Raw genomic sequence first — 14,866 nt, 5'->3', positions numbered from 1 at the left:
ATAGAACGTCTTGAGGATTATTCTTTAATGGACAGAAAACACAACACTCTAATTTAGGTGTTTAATCTGGTCTCTTAGTTACTAATCACAGTGGTCCTTGTTGGTTGACATCGAACATAGATATGACATCAAACAGATGTGAAATGTCTTTCAGTAGGTTAAAATAATCAGTGGTCTTTACTTACCCAGTTAGAAAGCCTAATGTTGAGGGGCTTGTTATGCTCACCTTTGTGGCTTGATCATTGAGTTTGCTGATCTCCCTTAAGTAATATACTGTATCTAAGGAAATCTAATAAAGGGAATGATTCATTGAAATCTCAAAAAGATGTCAACCTTTTAATTTTATGTGTGCTATGCTATTCATAATGTAAAATATTCCACATAGACCACTGCATGGGTTTCAGTAAAAGTGATGATATCAGTACTGTTACTTCTATCCAATTTACCAAAGCCAGGTTATCCCTGGCTTACTCCCTTTATCTTATGGGGACTTTCTATAGAAAGTGAAAGTGAAGTCGCTCAGTCTTGTCCGACTCTTTGCAACCCGTGGACTGGAGCCTATCGGGCTTCTCCGTCCATGGGATTCTCCAGGCAAGAATACTGGAGTGGGTTACCATTTCCTTCTCCAGGGGATCTTCCTGACCCAGGGATCAAACCCGGGTCTGCTGCATTGGAGGCAGACGCTTTAACCTCTGAGACACCAGGGAATGTCGTGTGTGTGTGTGTGTGTGTGTGTGTGTGTGTGTACATACTCTGAAATATATGTTGATTTAGTTTGAGTTATAGCTATTCTCAAATGAAAGTGTTAGAAATGTTGTGTCATATACAGAAGGCATCTATAATAAAGCTATGAAGTGACCTGCTGAAAAATACTAGAAGTGGAATAATATAAAAATGGTGTCCATTCTGAAAATAAATAGTACATTGATATAAGATGTTAAATACATGTGGTTAGCCTTCTTCCTCTCTTAATTTCTTCAGCTAATGATAATTTGACATTTAATCTTAATGATTTTCATGCATATTTCAGAATTATATGAAACTCAGGCAAATACAGTCACCAAGTCACCTCGGAATGTAAATAATCTACTAAAATTTTAACAACAGCTTTATGCAGTCACCTTGTTTCCTTTTTCTTTATTATCTAAATAATGTTTGATTTTATCCCTGTGTCATGATTTTTCACTTTAGTTTTTATGTTAAGCTTTCTTTTAATATTGTTATAAAGTTTTGTTGTTGTTTCGTTGCTCAGTCTTGTCCGACTCTTTGAGACCCCATGGACTATATGTAGCCCACCAGGCTCTCTGTCCATTGTATTCTCCAGGCAGGAATACTGGAGTAGGTTGCCATTTCCTTCTCCATATAAAGTTTCAACAGTGACTTTTTCCCAATAATGTTTTAATAATCAATTATTTAGCATTGTTTTAGTTTTAATTTTTAGTAAATTGTTATTAAAACTGTTAATATTTCAATTTCAAATTTGATCTATTAATCATGACAATTATCTTTGTATATTACGATTAAAAACCAGTTTTTTATTCTGTTTTTTCAATAAGTGAAAATAATGCTTATGTATATATTTTTTGCTGTCCTTTGCCTACATTGTGTTCTGACTACAGCTTTTCTTGTTAATAGCTTCCAGTGTACTAGTTCTCACTCTAAGAGGCCTAAGAATGAGGAGGATGAGAAACTATCAGCTATAGTTGGTGGGGCAGAGGGACCCACTCCTGACCCGGATCCAGGTGATCTCAAGGATGATGGAAAGCCAGAAGCAGCAGTGACTCTAGTAAAAACAGAAGCACCTTCAGAGAAAGAGGCCTCTGTTAGCAGGATGCAGCTGGATCATAATTTGTCGGATAATATCAGATTCTCAGGTGAGAAACTAGCTGATTATGTTTCACGTGTTAGTAGTAGGTAGTTGCTGATCTTCCATAAGTCTGTGTTTTCTAGGACAGATATCTTACTTTATCTTAACCAGTAAGCTCTCTAAAGCTATGAGGCAACTAAACTAGAAGGCCAAGGGAGTGTTAGAAAAGCCAGAAGTACCCCTGTTCTGGGTAATGAAATTTTAAGACAAATAGCCAGCAGTACCTATTTCATTTAATAAAAAAGAAGATTCTAAAATGGAAAAAAAAATTTTTTTTGATGCAACTCAATTTACAATATATAATACATTTTTGGAAATCTTCTCTTGAATTCCCATGGAATAGAGAAAACCAATTATAGATAATTCTTTGCAGATTCTTAGCTTTTGAATTAATTTTAAGAAGAAAATAAAGATTAATATTTTACAAAGTAACATCAAAAATCATTCAGTCCTGTGAAATGGCATATATAACCCCCTGGCTGTTTCTCTGTGCCAAAGCCATCATCTGTAAATCTCAACTAATTTGCTTTTCCCCTTTTTTGTAGCATATTTCTTTGAAACGGTTTTTATGCTTTGCCTCTTTAATGCTTATGGGAGATTTTGCCCTTTTTCTAATGGAGCTTATTGGTAATTCCTGTCTCACTCTCATTCCCCTCATCTATTCTATCTTTATGTTGTGGGGCTCTCCCAAATCCAGACATCCCCCTGCTTCCTCTTCACATCTTTCCTCTTCACATCTATAACACAAAGATGTCTTATCTTTGTCTGGACTGTTGTAGAAGGTGCCTCCTTCTTGTTTTTCCAGTGTCCACTCTAGTCACCCCTACTAGTCAGATGTCCATTTGGCAGTTGTAGTGATTCTTTTAAAAGACTCAGCTTAGGTCTTGGCCCTGACATTTTCTTGTTCTTATTCCACTTATAGTAAAAGAAAAGTCCTGATCATTGTTATAATTAATCAGTCCTTGGCTTCTTCTCCATTCTTATTTCCTTTTGCACTTGAAATGTCTGTGTTAATCGAGTTTAAATCATGGACATTTCCCCAGTGAGTTTGTATTTAATTGGATATCTAGACAAATAAATATGTAATTCCTATCTAGTGTGCCAAGTACCACTATAGAGATGGCGTACCAAGGAAAGACCCAAAATAGACAGGAGGCTGAACTGGCAAGGTTTCTGGGAGTAGGTGATAGCTGAACTGATTTGTAATCAATGTATGGAAGACAGAAAGTGAAGAAGGTGGGCAAGTGCAGAGACCAGTTATGCACTATACACGTACTCAGTCGCTGAGTTCTGTCCGACTCTTTTGCAATCCTGTAAACTGTAGCCCACAGGCTCCTCTGTCCTGGGATTTCTCAGGCAAGGATACTGGAGTAGGTTGCCATTTCCTTCTCTAGGGAATTTTTCCAACCCAGTGGGTGAACCCTCATCTTCTGCATTGGCAGGCAGATTCTTTACTTCTGAGCCACCAAGGAATCCCTAGTTATGTAATGTATACAGATATTTCTTTGTTGTCCCTCACCATGGTTTTTTTTTTTTTTAGTACCCTGGGTTAAATTAATTACGAACTACTGAGTCGTTTAAGCCAAGCGTACACAGCTTTATTTGTTCTCTTGCTACCTAGTTTCTTGCATTTTGACTTCTGGGTTTTAAGACCTGATGCTGCTGCTGCTAAGTCACTTCAGTCGTGTCCGACTCTGTGTGATCCCATAGACGGCAGCCCACCAGGCTCCCCCATCCCTGGGATTCTCCAGGCAAGAACATTGGAGTGGGTTGCCATTTCCTTCTCCAATGCATGAAAGTGAAAAGTGAAAGGGAAGTCGCTCAGTGGTGTCTTGACTCTACGCGATCCCATGGACTGCAGCCCACCAGGCTCCTCCGTCCATGGGATTTTCCAGGCAAGGGTACTGGAGTGGGGTGCCATCACCTTCTCCGTTTAAGACTTGACAGAGCGTTTAATAGATTTGGCATGTTGCAGTGTTTGAGCTACTATGCGATAGGTGAATAAAATGAGGCACACTTGTGTATGCATAAGAGAGGGAGCAAGCTACAGAAGTAAACTCTGTGTGATATTCCTTTCATTTCTGTGCTGTCCTTGTACTGTGCAGGATTAGTTTAAGAAATCATTTTTATCGGACCTGCACAGTTTTACATGTATTTTACATGGATTTGTACAGTTTTACATCTTTTTGAGTTGGAACGTTTCATCAGTAACATATATTGGAACCAAATTCTTATTTTTTAGAAAGATCTCAAATTGCTATTGCTTATGTAAGTATTGTTACTGCCATGGCTTTGGACACTGGTTTACAGTGGAACCTCTTTTTGATCCCTCATTTTGTCAGTAAATACATTATTTTGCTGCCTTAGCAACTACAAAGGCTGCAAAGTGCTTTGGTGACCTTTTCCACTTGGATCTTCAGTAGAAATTTAGAGGGGATGTTTGATGATAGACATTTACTCTAGAACAGTTTAACAATCCTTAGCAATAATATATTGTAACATTTATTAACAGGCTCTTGTTTTACTCCTTAGGAGACATCTGCCTAAACACATCTGTAACAGAGAAAATAAAAGCTGAGGCTGACCAAACTTGTGCTGCAGTTCCACCTTCAAATCCCAGTGAGGCTGACGAGTCCATATTTAGTGGCCAAGTGACGTCCGAGGAATCAGAGCCACGCAAGCTTCCATGGCCAAAGTCACCTGAGTCATACTCCTCTGTGGCAGAGAGTAGCAGTGCTTTGACTGAGGGAGAAGAGAGTGATCTGGAAAGCCGTGGGAGTGGCCTTGAACCTGGGGAAGTCCCAGCGGTCCCCAGTGGCCAGAGAAATGGCTTCAAAGTCCCCAGTGTATGTGACAGTGTCAATCTTTACCATATTTATTGTGTTGTCAAGGCTCTTTCTGAAGACAGCATGCTATATACATGGAAACCTTGCTGTAGGGGAGAAATAGCATCTCACATTTATAGGTCTTAATCTGTTTCCTTCAATGACTGGGAGGTAAGCTTTCTGTGAGCTCTGGCTAACCTGGTGATAATTCAGAGAACATGGAACTTTTGGCCACATGTTGGAGTTTAATTTTCTTTCTTTTTTAGTTTTTCTAACATTAAACTCTTTGTTTTGAGATCTTTGTAGATTTATATGCAGTGTTAAGAAGTAGCGTAGCAAGATCTAATATACCCAGTTTTCCGCAATAGAACCTCCTTGGAAAACTAGGATAGGATAGCACAGTGGTACTGACATTGATATAGTCAAGACATAGAATGGTTCTGTCACCTGCAATGTTAGCCAGATTGGAAATAATTCACCTGCAAGACTTCCCTCTTTCTGCCAGTGCTTAATACCTCTGGGTCCTAGGCTTCTCTCAACCTCTATTTTAACATTAGGGCTCTTCTGGTTATGCTTTTTCCTGACTCTTGCCTCATGGACTCTGAATCTAGGACCAGGATGAAACTTCTGTCTCTACCCATGCTGGAACCAGGCTTTCTGCCACTTGGAAAACTCAAGATCCCTCTTGATTTCCAACTTCCTCATTGTAACCCTTTGCAGAAGGCTTCCCTGTTTCTCCTATGTTCTTGTATGATGTTAATACCATATGCTTTCAGCATAAACTGATTGTGAGTAAATCAGCCAAGCTACAATTGTGTGTTGTTATTGTCATAATTTAGTAACCTCTTTTGACCTGAACAGCTTGGTAAAGGAGTTCGGGTGGATCAATAAGGGAAGCCTCAAATGTTTGAGCTGATAAATTGTGCTGGCTGCTGCTGAACAGACCCAGTTTTGGATTGCTCCTGCTCATTTTAGCTCAGAAGAAGCCTTTTGTATCTTTGAGTAGCAAGAGAGAGTAAATAAAGACATCAATTTGGAATGCCCTATTTATAAGTAGTTTTAAAATGTCCACTAAAATGTAGATAATTTCCTGCTGCTGCTGTTGCTGCTAAGTTGCTTTGTCGTGTCCGACTCTGTGCAACCCCAGAGATGGCAGCCCACCAGGCTTCCCCGTCCCTGGGATTCTCCAGGCAAGAACGCTGGAGTGGGTGCCATTTCCTTCGCCAATGCATGAAATTGAAAAGTGAAAGTGAAGTCGCTCAGTCGTGTCTGACCCTCAGCGACCCCATGGACTGCAGCCTTCCAGGCTCCTCCATCCATGGGATTTTTCAGGCAAGAGTACTGGAGTTGGGGTGCCATTGCCTTCTCTGAGATAATTTCCTAATTTCCCCCAATAACTTTCTACCATTTTTTTATGCATGATTGTCCTACTGAAGTATAAAATATTTCTCAGAAACACCTGAGAAACAGAAAGTTATGATCTAATTTATTTGAAAAGGTAGCTAAGAAATTCGAACATAGTATTCACATAGCAGTAAGCAAAATTTACAACTTAGTTTCACGTAGGGATTATTTGTAGCTGGACATATACTGGGATTCTAGACTGGTGAATAAGTCACATGCCTGTTTTTATTTGGTCTGATTCTTTAAACTAGAATGGAACTGAAAATAACTTTTTTGTTCCCCTTCATCTTTATCATTTCACTGAACAAAGCCTGACTGGCCAGGAAGGCAAGTGCTGTTGCTGAGGGCTGAGGACTTGGTTTGCACTTGTTAGAAACAGCTGTGTGGTGTTCTCTTCTCATCCCATTTTGTCAGACTTCTAAGTCCTTCTAAGCCACACAGACCTGGTTCATTTTTGTGTAGTGTGACCAGTGTTTCTTAGTATTGAGTGTAATACTGTGTGTTTGCTGATAGCAGTCAGCTTCAGTCATCCTTCTTGGGAAACATTAAGGGAACCAAACATGTTCACACATTACATGCTTTTCCTGCTGTCCAAAATGCTCCTCTCCCAGAGGGCTAAATGTGCTGCTTTGTCATTGCTCTCGAGACTCCACTCAGATGTCTTCACATCAGAAAGGCCTTCTCTGATGATCCCACATAAAATAACCTCCTCCCCATCTCTTTCTATTCTTTGTCATGCTTTTTTTTATTATTATTATTACTGCACATTTGCTTAATAGTACCTGATATTTATGGGCTTCCACAGTGTCTCAGTGGTAAAAGAATCAGCCTGCCAAGCAGGAGATGCTGGTTTGATCCCTGGGTCGGGAAGATCCCCTGGAACAGGAAATGGCAACCCACTCCAGTATTCTTGCCTGGGAAATCCCATGGATAGAGGAACCTGGCAGGCTACAGTCCATGGGGTCGCAAAGAGTCAGACACAACTGAGCAACTGAAACAATAACAACAACCCAATATTTACTTTTTACCTGTTTATTGTCTCTGGCCTACCCCATCAATATTGCACTCCTTGGAAGCAGGGACCTGGTAGAAGTTTTTCCTGCTCTAGCTTACTCTTAGAGCAGTGTAGCACATAGTAAGGGCTTAATAAATATTTCTTACTTTTGACTAAATTATAATTTCTCACATTCATCTTTAGCTATTATAAACCACAGGCAAATCTCATCCTCTGTCATTACTTTGTGAATCCTGCTTTGATTAGAGTGTTGTCACACATTTTCTCATAAGCCTGTTTACGTGTCAGATGCTAGCATAGTGTTTTTCCTTCCGGCTGCTGCTGCTTCAGCTTTAGGGAAATGTATGAGACTCCTTTCTTTTACATGAACCACTGATGCAAACACACTGGATTTGAACTCTTTCTCTAACTAGCAACTCTGCCACTTTTTTTTTTGATTGTATGGATGAGAAAGCTTGTAAACAGAGTCTCTCTGAAAGATGTCAAGATGCAAATGACTTTTTCCCCTACCTTTGAAAGAAAAATGTAGTCCAGGCAGCTCATGACAAAAGATTTTACATAGTATGTTAGTGGTTTCAGGATGACAGTTATGTGCCGTATTAAACAACAACAACGTTTGATTTCCTATTTGGTCCTCAGAGAAGTGAGGGTTCATTTTCCAGTGGAAGGAAGAGTATAGGTTTACTTTGGCTGTATTGCCTCCTGAAGACAGAAAGCAAAATAACCTGCTGTACAGTCACATGGGACCAAATGCCATGGTCCTGGATTGTTATGAATATATAATCCTAAATTTAGATTATCTTTGAAGGACTTTTGAAAACTCTGAGTTTATTATAGGTTTGCAAAGGGTACCCTGCACTACAGATAGTGCTTTAATATGAAATGGAAGGATAGTTCAGTGATTCCTCTGCCAGTAAAATTACTAACAGAATGGCTCCTATTTCTGTTGATTTTGCCATTTAAATTTCTTTAACTAACCTAATTTCTCAGGTGGTAAAACAAGTACAAGAGTTCTTTATAATTTATTTGTGGTAAGTCATTGTAATGATAGTTTTTTGTTTTAAAACAAGTCTTTAATAATGAGTATTTTTCCCCTATTCATGTTCTGTAACCAGAGAACAGAAGGTGAAACCAAAACTGCTAAAAGTTGGCGCCACCCACTTAGTAAGCCTCCAGCGAGATCTCCGATGACCCTGGTGAAGCAGCAGGCAACGAGTGATGAAGGTGAGCTTGGATTGTTTTTCAGTATTTATTCCATGTAAACTGTATAATATTCAGAATTTATTCTGTCAGTTTGTTGTAACAAACTTTTCAAAAAAAAAACTGCCTGGTAGAGAAGAAATCTGACCAAGTGGCAAGTATATACCTTAAGGAGATCCTGAGTGACACACAGTTTATTTAGAACTTAGATTTTAGGGATACACACTTGTTTCACATAATCAAGCAGTGTTAAAGTCTTCCTTTTTTATTTGATGGGTAAATTGGTTGTTTCTGACATTTGTCTTAAGAACCTCCAGAAGAAGTTGACGTCCTTTCTCTCAAGAGTATCACATCATGGAATTAACATGCTTTGTATTTCTTTGCATTGCGTCTGATTTTAACTTGACTCCTTTAAATTTATCCACACCGTCTGAGTCAGAAACTACATGGCAGGACTTCTGTATCCTGTTACACCCAGTGTGTCATGGAACACCCTTCCTCTTAGACTGTGCGAATGAGGCTTGGCATGAAGTCGTTTTATTTACAACCAGCTGCTATTCTTAGATGTAACATTTGTCTGTGTGGTTTACCTGGTTGCCCTCTTTACCTCTCTTTCTCTCTTTTTCCAAAATTTTTTTTTCTTTTTCTTCAGTCGGACCACTGACCAACTGTTTATTCCTTCCAATGTGTCATAGCTTCATAAGGTGTATTTTTTTTTTTTTTTGATCTCTAAAAGGATCAGTTGAAGCTGGTGTTCTGTAAAAAGCCCTTCTTTGAGATGTCATCCTTTACTGGTAGAAACTGTTAATTAAGGTACTTGTCTGTAGGGATGCTGTCAAGGGAGTAACATGAATCTTGGGTTCAGACTTGCATCTAGTTTAAATCCAGTTTATCAGAGTACATATCCTTAGCAGATTTTCTTTCCCATTTATTCACTGTCTTCTTTTATGCCTCATGTTTAGTTAGGAAAAAAAAGTTAATCAGTGTAGGGATCAGATAATGATGGTAGCAGTGTCTGTAACACCAGTTCAGGATGGAATTCTGCCTTGAACAATAAAAGTAATTAAACACATTTGCCTTTATTTCCATATGTCATCATGTTCAGTTTTTATTTCTCCAACTTTATTGTATCCAACGCAAACCATTTCCTCCTTTTTGTCAAAATAAAGAATTGTTCTGTATAAAGTAATTAATATTCACTGTGCATTACTCATGAATTTTCATGACCCTTCCCCATTATAGCCTATAGCAACAGCAGAGCTTCTTGGAAGGGACTGTGCTGTCCTGATACATAAGGAAAACTACCTTCTCCTATTTCTTTATCGTCCTGGAAAGTTTATTTCCATGTGGATCATCATAAATTGGTCCAGAGTTTCTCCTTGGAAAGCAGTTCTGATTTTGATCACTATAGCTTGCAAAATTTCTAACTGGATTGGTTTAACAGGGAGATCTCAAAGGTCTGAGGTTAAATATCTTGCTGATACACTGGTGACTGCAGCTTTTGCAGCAGTTTTGCCCTCTGTTTTTATATGTTAAGAACTCTTGGGGTCCTCTGGGGATTTCTGAGAATTGAAAGGAAAAATCAGAGAATTATAGTGATGGCTAAAGATTTTTTACAAGCTTCTAAATTGAGAATGGAGCTGGGGCAAATTATTTTTGGGGAACTTGAATGTTTTTCCCTTAGCCATCTCTCTTTGTGTCTTGTACAACTGGGAGTGTCATTATTAGAAAGTGATGAAGAGCAGGATGAGTGCTCATTGGGAGCACACAACTATAAATCTAGCCTCTTTTGGAAATTTCCTACCCTAACTATTGGACTCTTTCTGCACTCCTCTTACAGAAGTAGGTATGTATGCCAGGCAGGAGCATGAGTAGATCTAGATTGGAGCATCTGAGAAATTGCATCTCTGAACAGCAGTGTTCCTTGTTGGTGAGTGAACCCTTCTGTGGGGCTGGCATTTGACTCCAGAAAAGCAACAGAGGGGAAGGATACTGACCCAGCACCTCTGGGAGCTTATGGGCAGCTGAGAGATGAGTCCCCTCTCAGGTGCACCTTTCAAAAGACAGGGCAGTGGTTCTTTGATACTCAAATGGCCTGGAACTAAAGAAATCATCCTAATTGGTGGCAGATCCAGTAATTACTAGGATCAGCAAGGATTTCCCAACTCTCATCCTCTTCTTTCCTAGAAGAAGCTTTTCCATACTTAGCAGAAAAACATGAGGGCCTGACCAGAGGGAGATACCTAAGAAAGGAATGATGTTTTAGAATGTAAAACTTTTACATAAACTAGTATTTAATTTTGTTCTTTTTGAGGGGAGTAGTGAAAAATTATCTTAACTGTATACCACATATGTATTATTTATAGTTTAAAAGCAGTTACTAATCTGTCTCTAGTTTTAACCGGTTTTCTTTTACCCTTTTCCTTCAGTCAGGCAGCTGCACAAGGTGATCCTGAAACATGGATTGGTAGTCTCTGTGTTTTCCTGCTTTTTAAGCTAATTATACAATGTTGAATTGAAACAGCCTTGAAAGAGAAGTGCTTGGCTGGGTGGGTTTAGTTTTGAAACATTGTGGATATGTACCCATTCTCCCCTTGTGATATAACAGTACTGATTATACTCTTCACTCTCATGGTATATTCCTGTAGTCTGATCTCAGAGCTTTGTGGTTGAATGTCTGTAGGAAGAGGGGTGTGTGTCTCCAGCATAGGTGAGTCAGGCAGCTCTGAGAACAGTGCTCTACCCTGGCCTCAGAAGACACTGAGAGTGAGGATGGACCCTGGGGGTTGGGCTGGGAGGGCAGCTTAGAAATCTGCCATAGTGATGTTTTTCTTGGGTTGCTAAAGATGCCAGCTCAAATCTCACACATTTCCCTTAATGTTACAGCTTCGATACAGGATAAATGACTTGAAAGCTGCTCATAATCCACTACCGACTTCTTACTATCTTCGTTTACTGTCTTTGTTTCCCTCCACTATTCAGTGTGGAACCTCTTTTCCATCCATTCACATAACTTTTTTTTTTCCCTCCTGAGTATCTGGTGCTGCTTTATGCTTCCGTGCACTTCCTTGAACTGCTGCTTTACCTGTGATGCCCTTTCCATCTTGGCACCATTCTCATGTGTTTCTGAGCAGTTTTTCCTCATTTTTTACTTCTCTTCTACTGTCCTATTCCATCTATGCTTACTTAGCTCTAGCATATGGCTTGTCACCTTACATTGTATTTCATTATTTGTCTGTGTGTCTGTCTCCTCACTCTTACGCCTTTGCTCTTATCTCTGCACTCTGGGTCCAAGGTGAGTGGGTGGCTTAACCCACCTGTGGGTCCAAAAGCAGGAAGTCCCAGGTGATCAGTAACCTTGAAATCAACCATTATAAAAGATTGTGAAATACTGTGATGTAATATATGCTGTCATGTTAAAAGGAAAACCAAAATTCTTGTCCAGGAAATATTCTCTATATAAGTAGATAGAAAAACAGACTGTTTTAATTAGCTGGGACCATCACCTGACTCAGTCAGGTCCTCAAAGTTAATATGAAGCTGACATGGCATTTAGATGTGGTCAGTGCTTTGGGGACCTGAGGGCCCCCAGAGGAATGATACCTTATTGGGACAGTTGCTTAGCTAGCAACTCAGTGTGTATGTAGATGTGCGTGTGTGTGCATGTGTGTGCACTTACGTGTATTTCCTTCCCAGTTTAAAGGCATTTTTATTCAATTCCTTTTCACTCATGCATGCTTTTTCTGACTAGAGTTTTCATCAGCAACACTTTGTGCTGACACAAACTCAGGGCTTTTCCTAAACTGATGTTAGGCTAATAAACTTTGTACATTGACATCCATATTCTGACCATGCATTTTATTAATATCCATCCCCCTGCCTTACCCTTCATAGTTCCTTGTTTGGTCTTTGAAGTTCCCTTCCTGCACACATGTATGCATTAAAAAAGAAACTGAAGTATAGTTGATTTACAATTTTCAGGTATCATGTATGTGTTTATTTTCCACTTAAATTTTCTTCTAACTACTTTGCAACATAAATTTTCCAACTTTCTCTACTTTTGACTTACAGTATATTCACTGCTTTTGTACTTACTGTGCACATAATCCCCTTGGTGAAGTGATAAGGCTAATGTTTCTAAAGCAACTGTAAAGGACAAAGCTCACAAATACCAGGAAAGCTTATGAATGTGGCTGTGGCAGATGGAATAATCTCCATGTCTGTTGGTGGTGATTTGAGTTGACATACTTAGGCTATCTATGGAGATTCTGCCGAAGATTTAGAAAATTAAGTTGAAAGTTTATAAGAAAATATACAAGATTGTTATTAGTGATTTTAGTTCTCTTTTGTATGCTGATAACTTTTCAAGTTTTTATAGTAAACACATTTATATTTGGGCAAAAATATATTTTAAAGAGACAGAATGTGAACGTGATGAACTGGATTACCAGATAATTCACCAGTTATATAACACTGAGAAATAATTGATAAATTAGGCCATCTAGAAAATTAGAGATACCAAGGGAACATTTCATGCAAGGATGGGCTTGGTAAAGGACAGAAATGGTCTGGACCTAACAGAAGCAGAAGATATTAAGAAGAGGTGGCAAGAATACATGGAAGAACTGTACAAAAAAGATCTTCACGACCCAGATAGTCATGATGATGTGATCACTAATCTAGAGCCAGACATCTTGGAAAGTGAAGTCAAGCGGGCCTTAGAAAGCATCACTACAAACAAAACTAGTGGAGGTGATGGAATTCCAGTTGAGCTGTTTCAAATCCTGAAAGATGATGCTGTGAAAGTGCTGCATTCAATATGCCAGCAAATTTGGAAAACTCAGCAGTGGCCACAGGACTGGAAAAGGTCAGTTTTCATTCCAATTCCAAAGAAAGGCAATGCAAAAGAATGCTCAAACTACCGCACAATTGCATTCATCTCACATGCTAGTAAAGTAATGCTCAAAATTCTCCCAAGCCAGCCTTCAGCAATATGTGAAGCGTAAACTCCCTGATGTTCAAGCTGGTTTTAGAAAAGGCAGAGGAACCAGAGATCAAATTGCCAACATCCGCTGGATCATGGAAAAAGCAAGAGAGTTCCAGAAAAACATCTATTTCTGCTTTATTGACTATGCCAAAGCCTTTGACTGTGTGGATCACAATAAACTGTGGAAAATTCTGAAAAAGATGGGACTACCAGACCAGTTGACCTGCCTCTTGAGAAATCTGTATGCAGGTCAGGAAGCAACAGTTAGAACTGGACATGGAACAACAGACTGGTTCCAAATAGGAAAAGGAGTCTGTCAAGGCTGTATATTGTCACCCTGCTTACTTAACTTCTGTGCAGAGGACATGATGAGAAACGCTGGACTGGAAGAAACACAAGCTGGAATCAAGATTGCCGGGAGAAATATCAGTAACCTCAGATATGCAGATGATACCACCCTTATGGCAGAAAGTGAAGAGCAGCTAAAAAGCCTCTTGATGAAAGTGAAAGAGAAGAGTGAAAAAGTTGGCTTAAAGCTCAACATTTAGAAAACGAAGATCATGGCATCGGGTCCCATCACTTCATGGGAAATAGATGGGGAAACAGTGGAAACAGTGTCAGAGTTTATTTTGGGGGGCTCCAAAATCACTGCAGATGGTGACTGCAGCTATGAAATGAAAAGACTCTTACTCCTTGGAAGAAAAGTGATGACCAACCTAGATAGCATATTCAAAAGCAGAGACATTACTTTGCCGACTAAGGTCCGTGTAGTCAAGGCTATGGCTTTTCCTGTGGTCATGTATGGATGTGAGAGTTGGACTGTGAAGAAGGCTGAGCGCCGAAGAATTGATGCTTTTGAAGTGTGGTGTTGGAGAAGACTCTTGAGAGTCCCTTGGAGTGCAAAGAGATCCTACCAGTCCATTCTGAAGGAGATCAACCCTGGGATTTCTTTGGAAGGAATGATGCTGAAGCTGAAGCTCCAGTACTTTGGCCACCTCATGCGAAGAGTTGACTCATTGGAAAAGACTCTGATGCTGGGAGGGACTGGGGGCAGGAGGAGAAGGGGACGACCGAGGATGAGATGGCTGGATGGCATCATGGACTCGATGGACGTGAGTCTGAGTGAACTCTGGGAGTTGGTGATGAACAGGGAGGCCTGGCGTGCTGCGATTCATGGGGTTGCTGTTATGCCCAGTGACCGAGTCCCCCAAATTGAGAGAATAAGACGTCCACAGCAATGCAGAAACATAAAGGGGTTTATTGCTAGCTCGAGCTAGGGCTCCTGTCTCATCCAGCGCAGTGGAGTCTTGAGGAGAGCCCTGAGCTCTGACTCACAGCTGCTTTTATGCAGGCGGTTCTTAGTACAGCTGGCGGGTAATGATTGGCTGAGCCGTGGGTGCGTGCGATTTCCAAATCCCGCATCCCTATCGGGATTGGCTCAGGTTTGGGGCCATGGGGGACTTTCCCAGAGTGTGGTTCCCCGAATCCTGACTCAGGTTTTAATCCGGTTTGGCGGAGCTCTCCTGGGGTGTGGTTCCCCGAATCCTGACTCAGGTTTTAATCCGGTT

The 14,866-nt window shown here is 40.1% G+C and overlaps 1 protein-coding gene across 1 annotated transcript in view; it reads left to right on the top strand.

Annotated features, from left to right (window-relative positions):
- The window catches only part of LOC120860208 (lysine-specific demethylase 4C), a 404,469-nt gene that overhangs the window by 214,527 nt on the left and 175,076 nt on the right, over window positions 1–14,866 (top strand). Inside the window, exons 10-12 of the mRNA XM_040235989.1 lie at window positions 1,636–1,874; window positions 4,400–4,713; window positions 8,227–8,335. Coding sequence (XP_040091923.1) covers window positions 1,636–1,874; window positions 4,400–4,713; window positions 8,227–8,335 — 662 coding nt within the window. The remainder of the gene's footprint in view (window positions 1–1,635; window positions 1,875–4,399; window positions 4,714–8,226; window positions 8,336–14,866) is intronic.

This window comes from Oryx dammah, unplaced genomic scaffold (genome assembly GCF_014754425.2).
Source record: "Oryx dammah isolate SB20612 unplaced genomic scaffold, SCBI_Odam_1.1 HiC_scaffold_11050, whole genome shotgun sequence".
In the NCBI taxonomy this organism is placed as follows: domain Eukaryota; kingdom Metazoa; phylum Chordata; class Mammalia; order Artiodactyla; family Bovidae; genus Oryx; species Oryx dammah.
The sequence above is the reverse complement of the archived record's forward strand: the minus strand, read 5'-3'. Positions and strand labels throughout refer to the sequence as shown.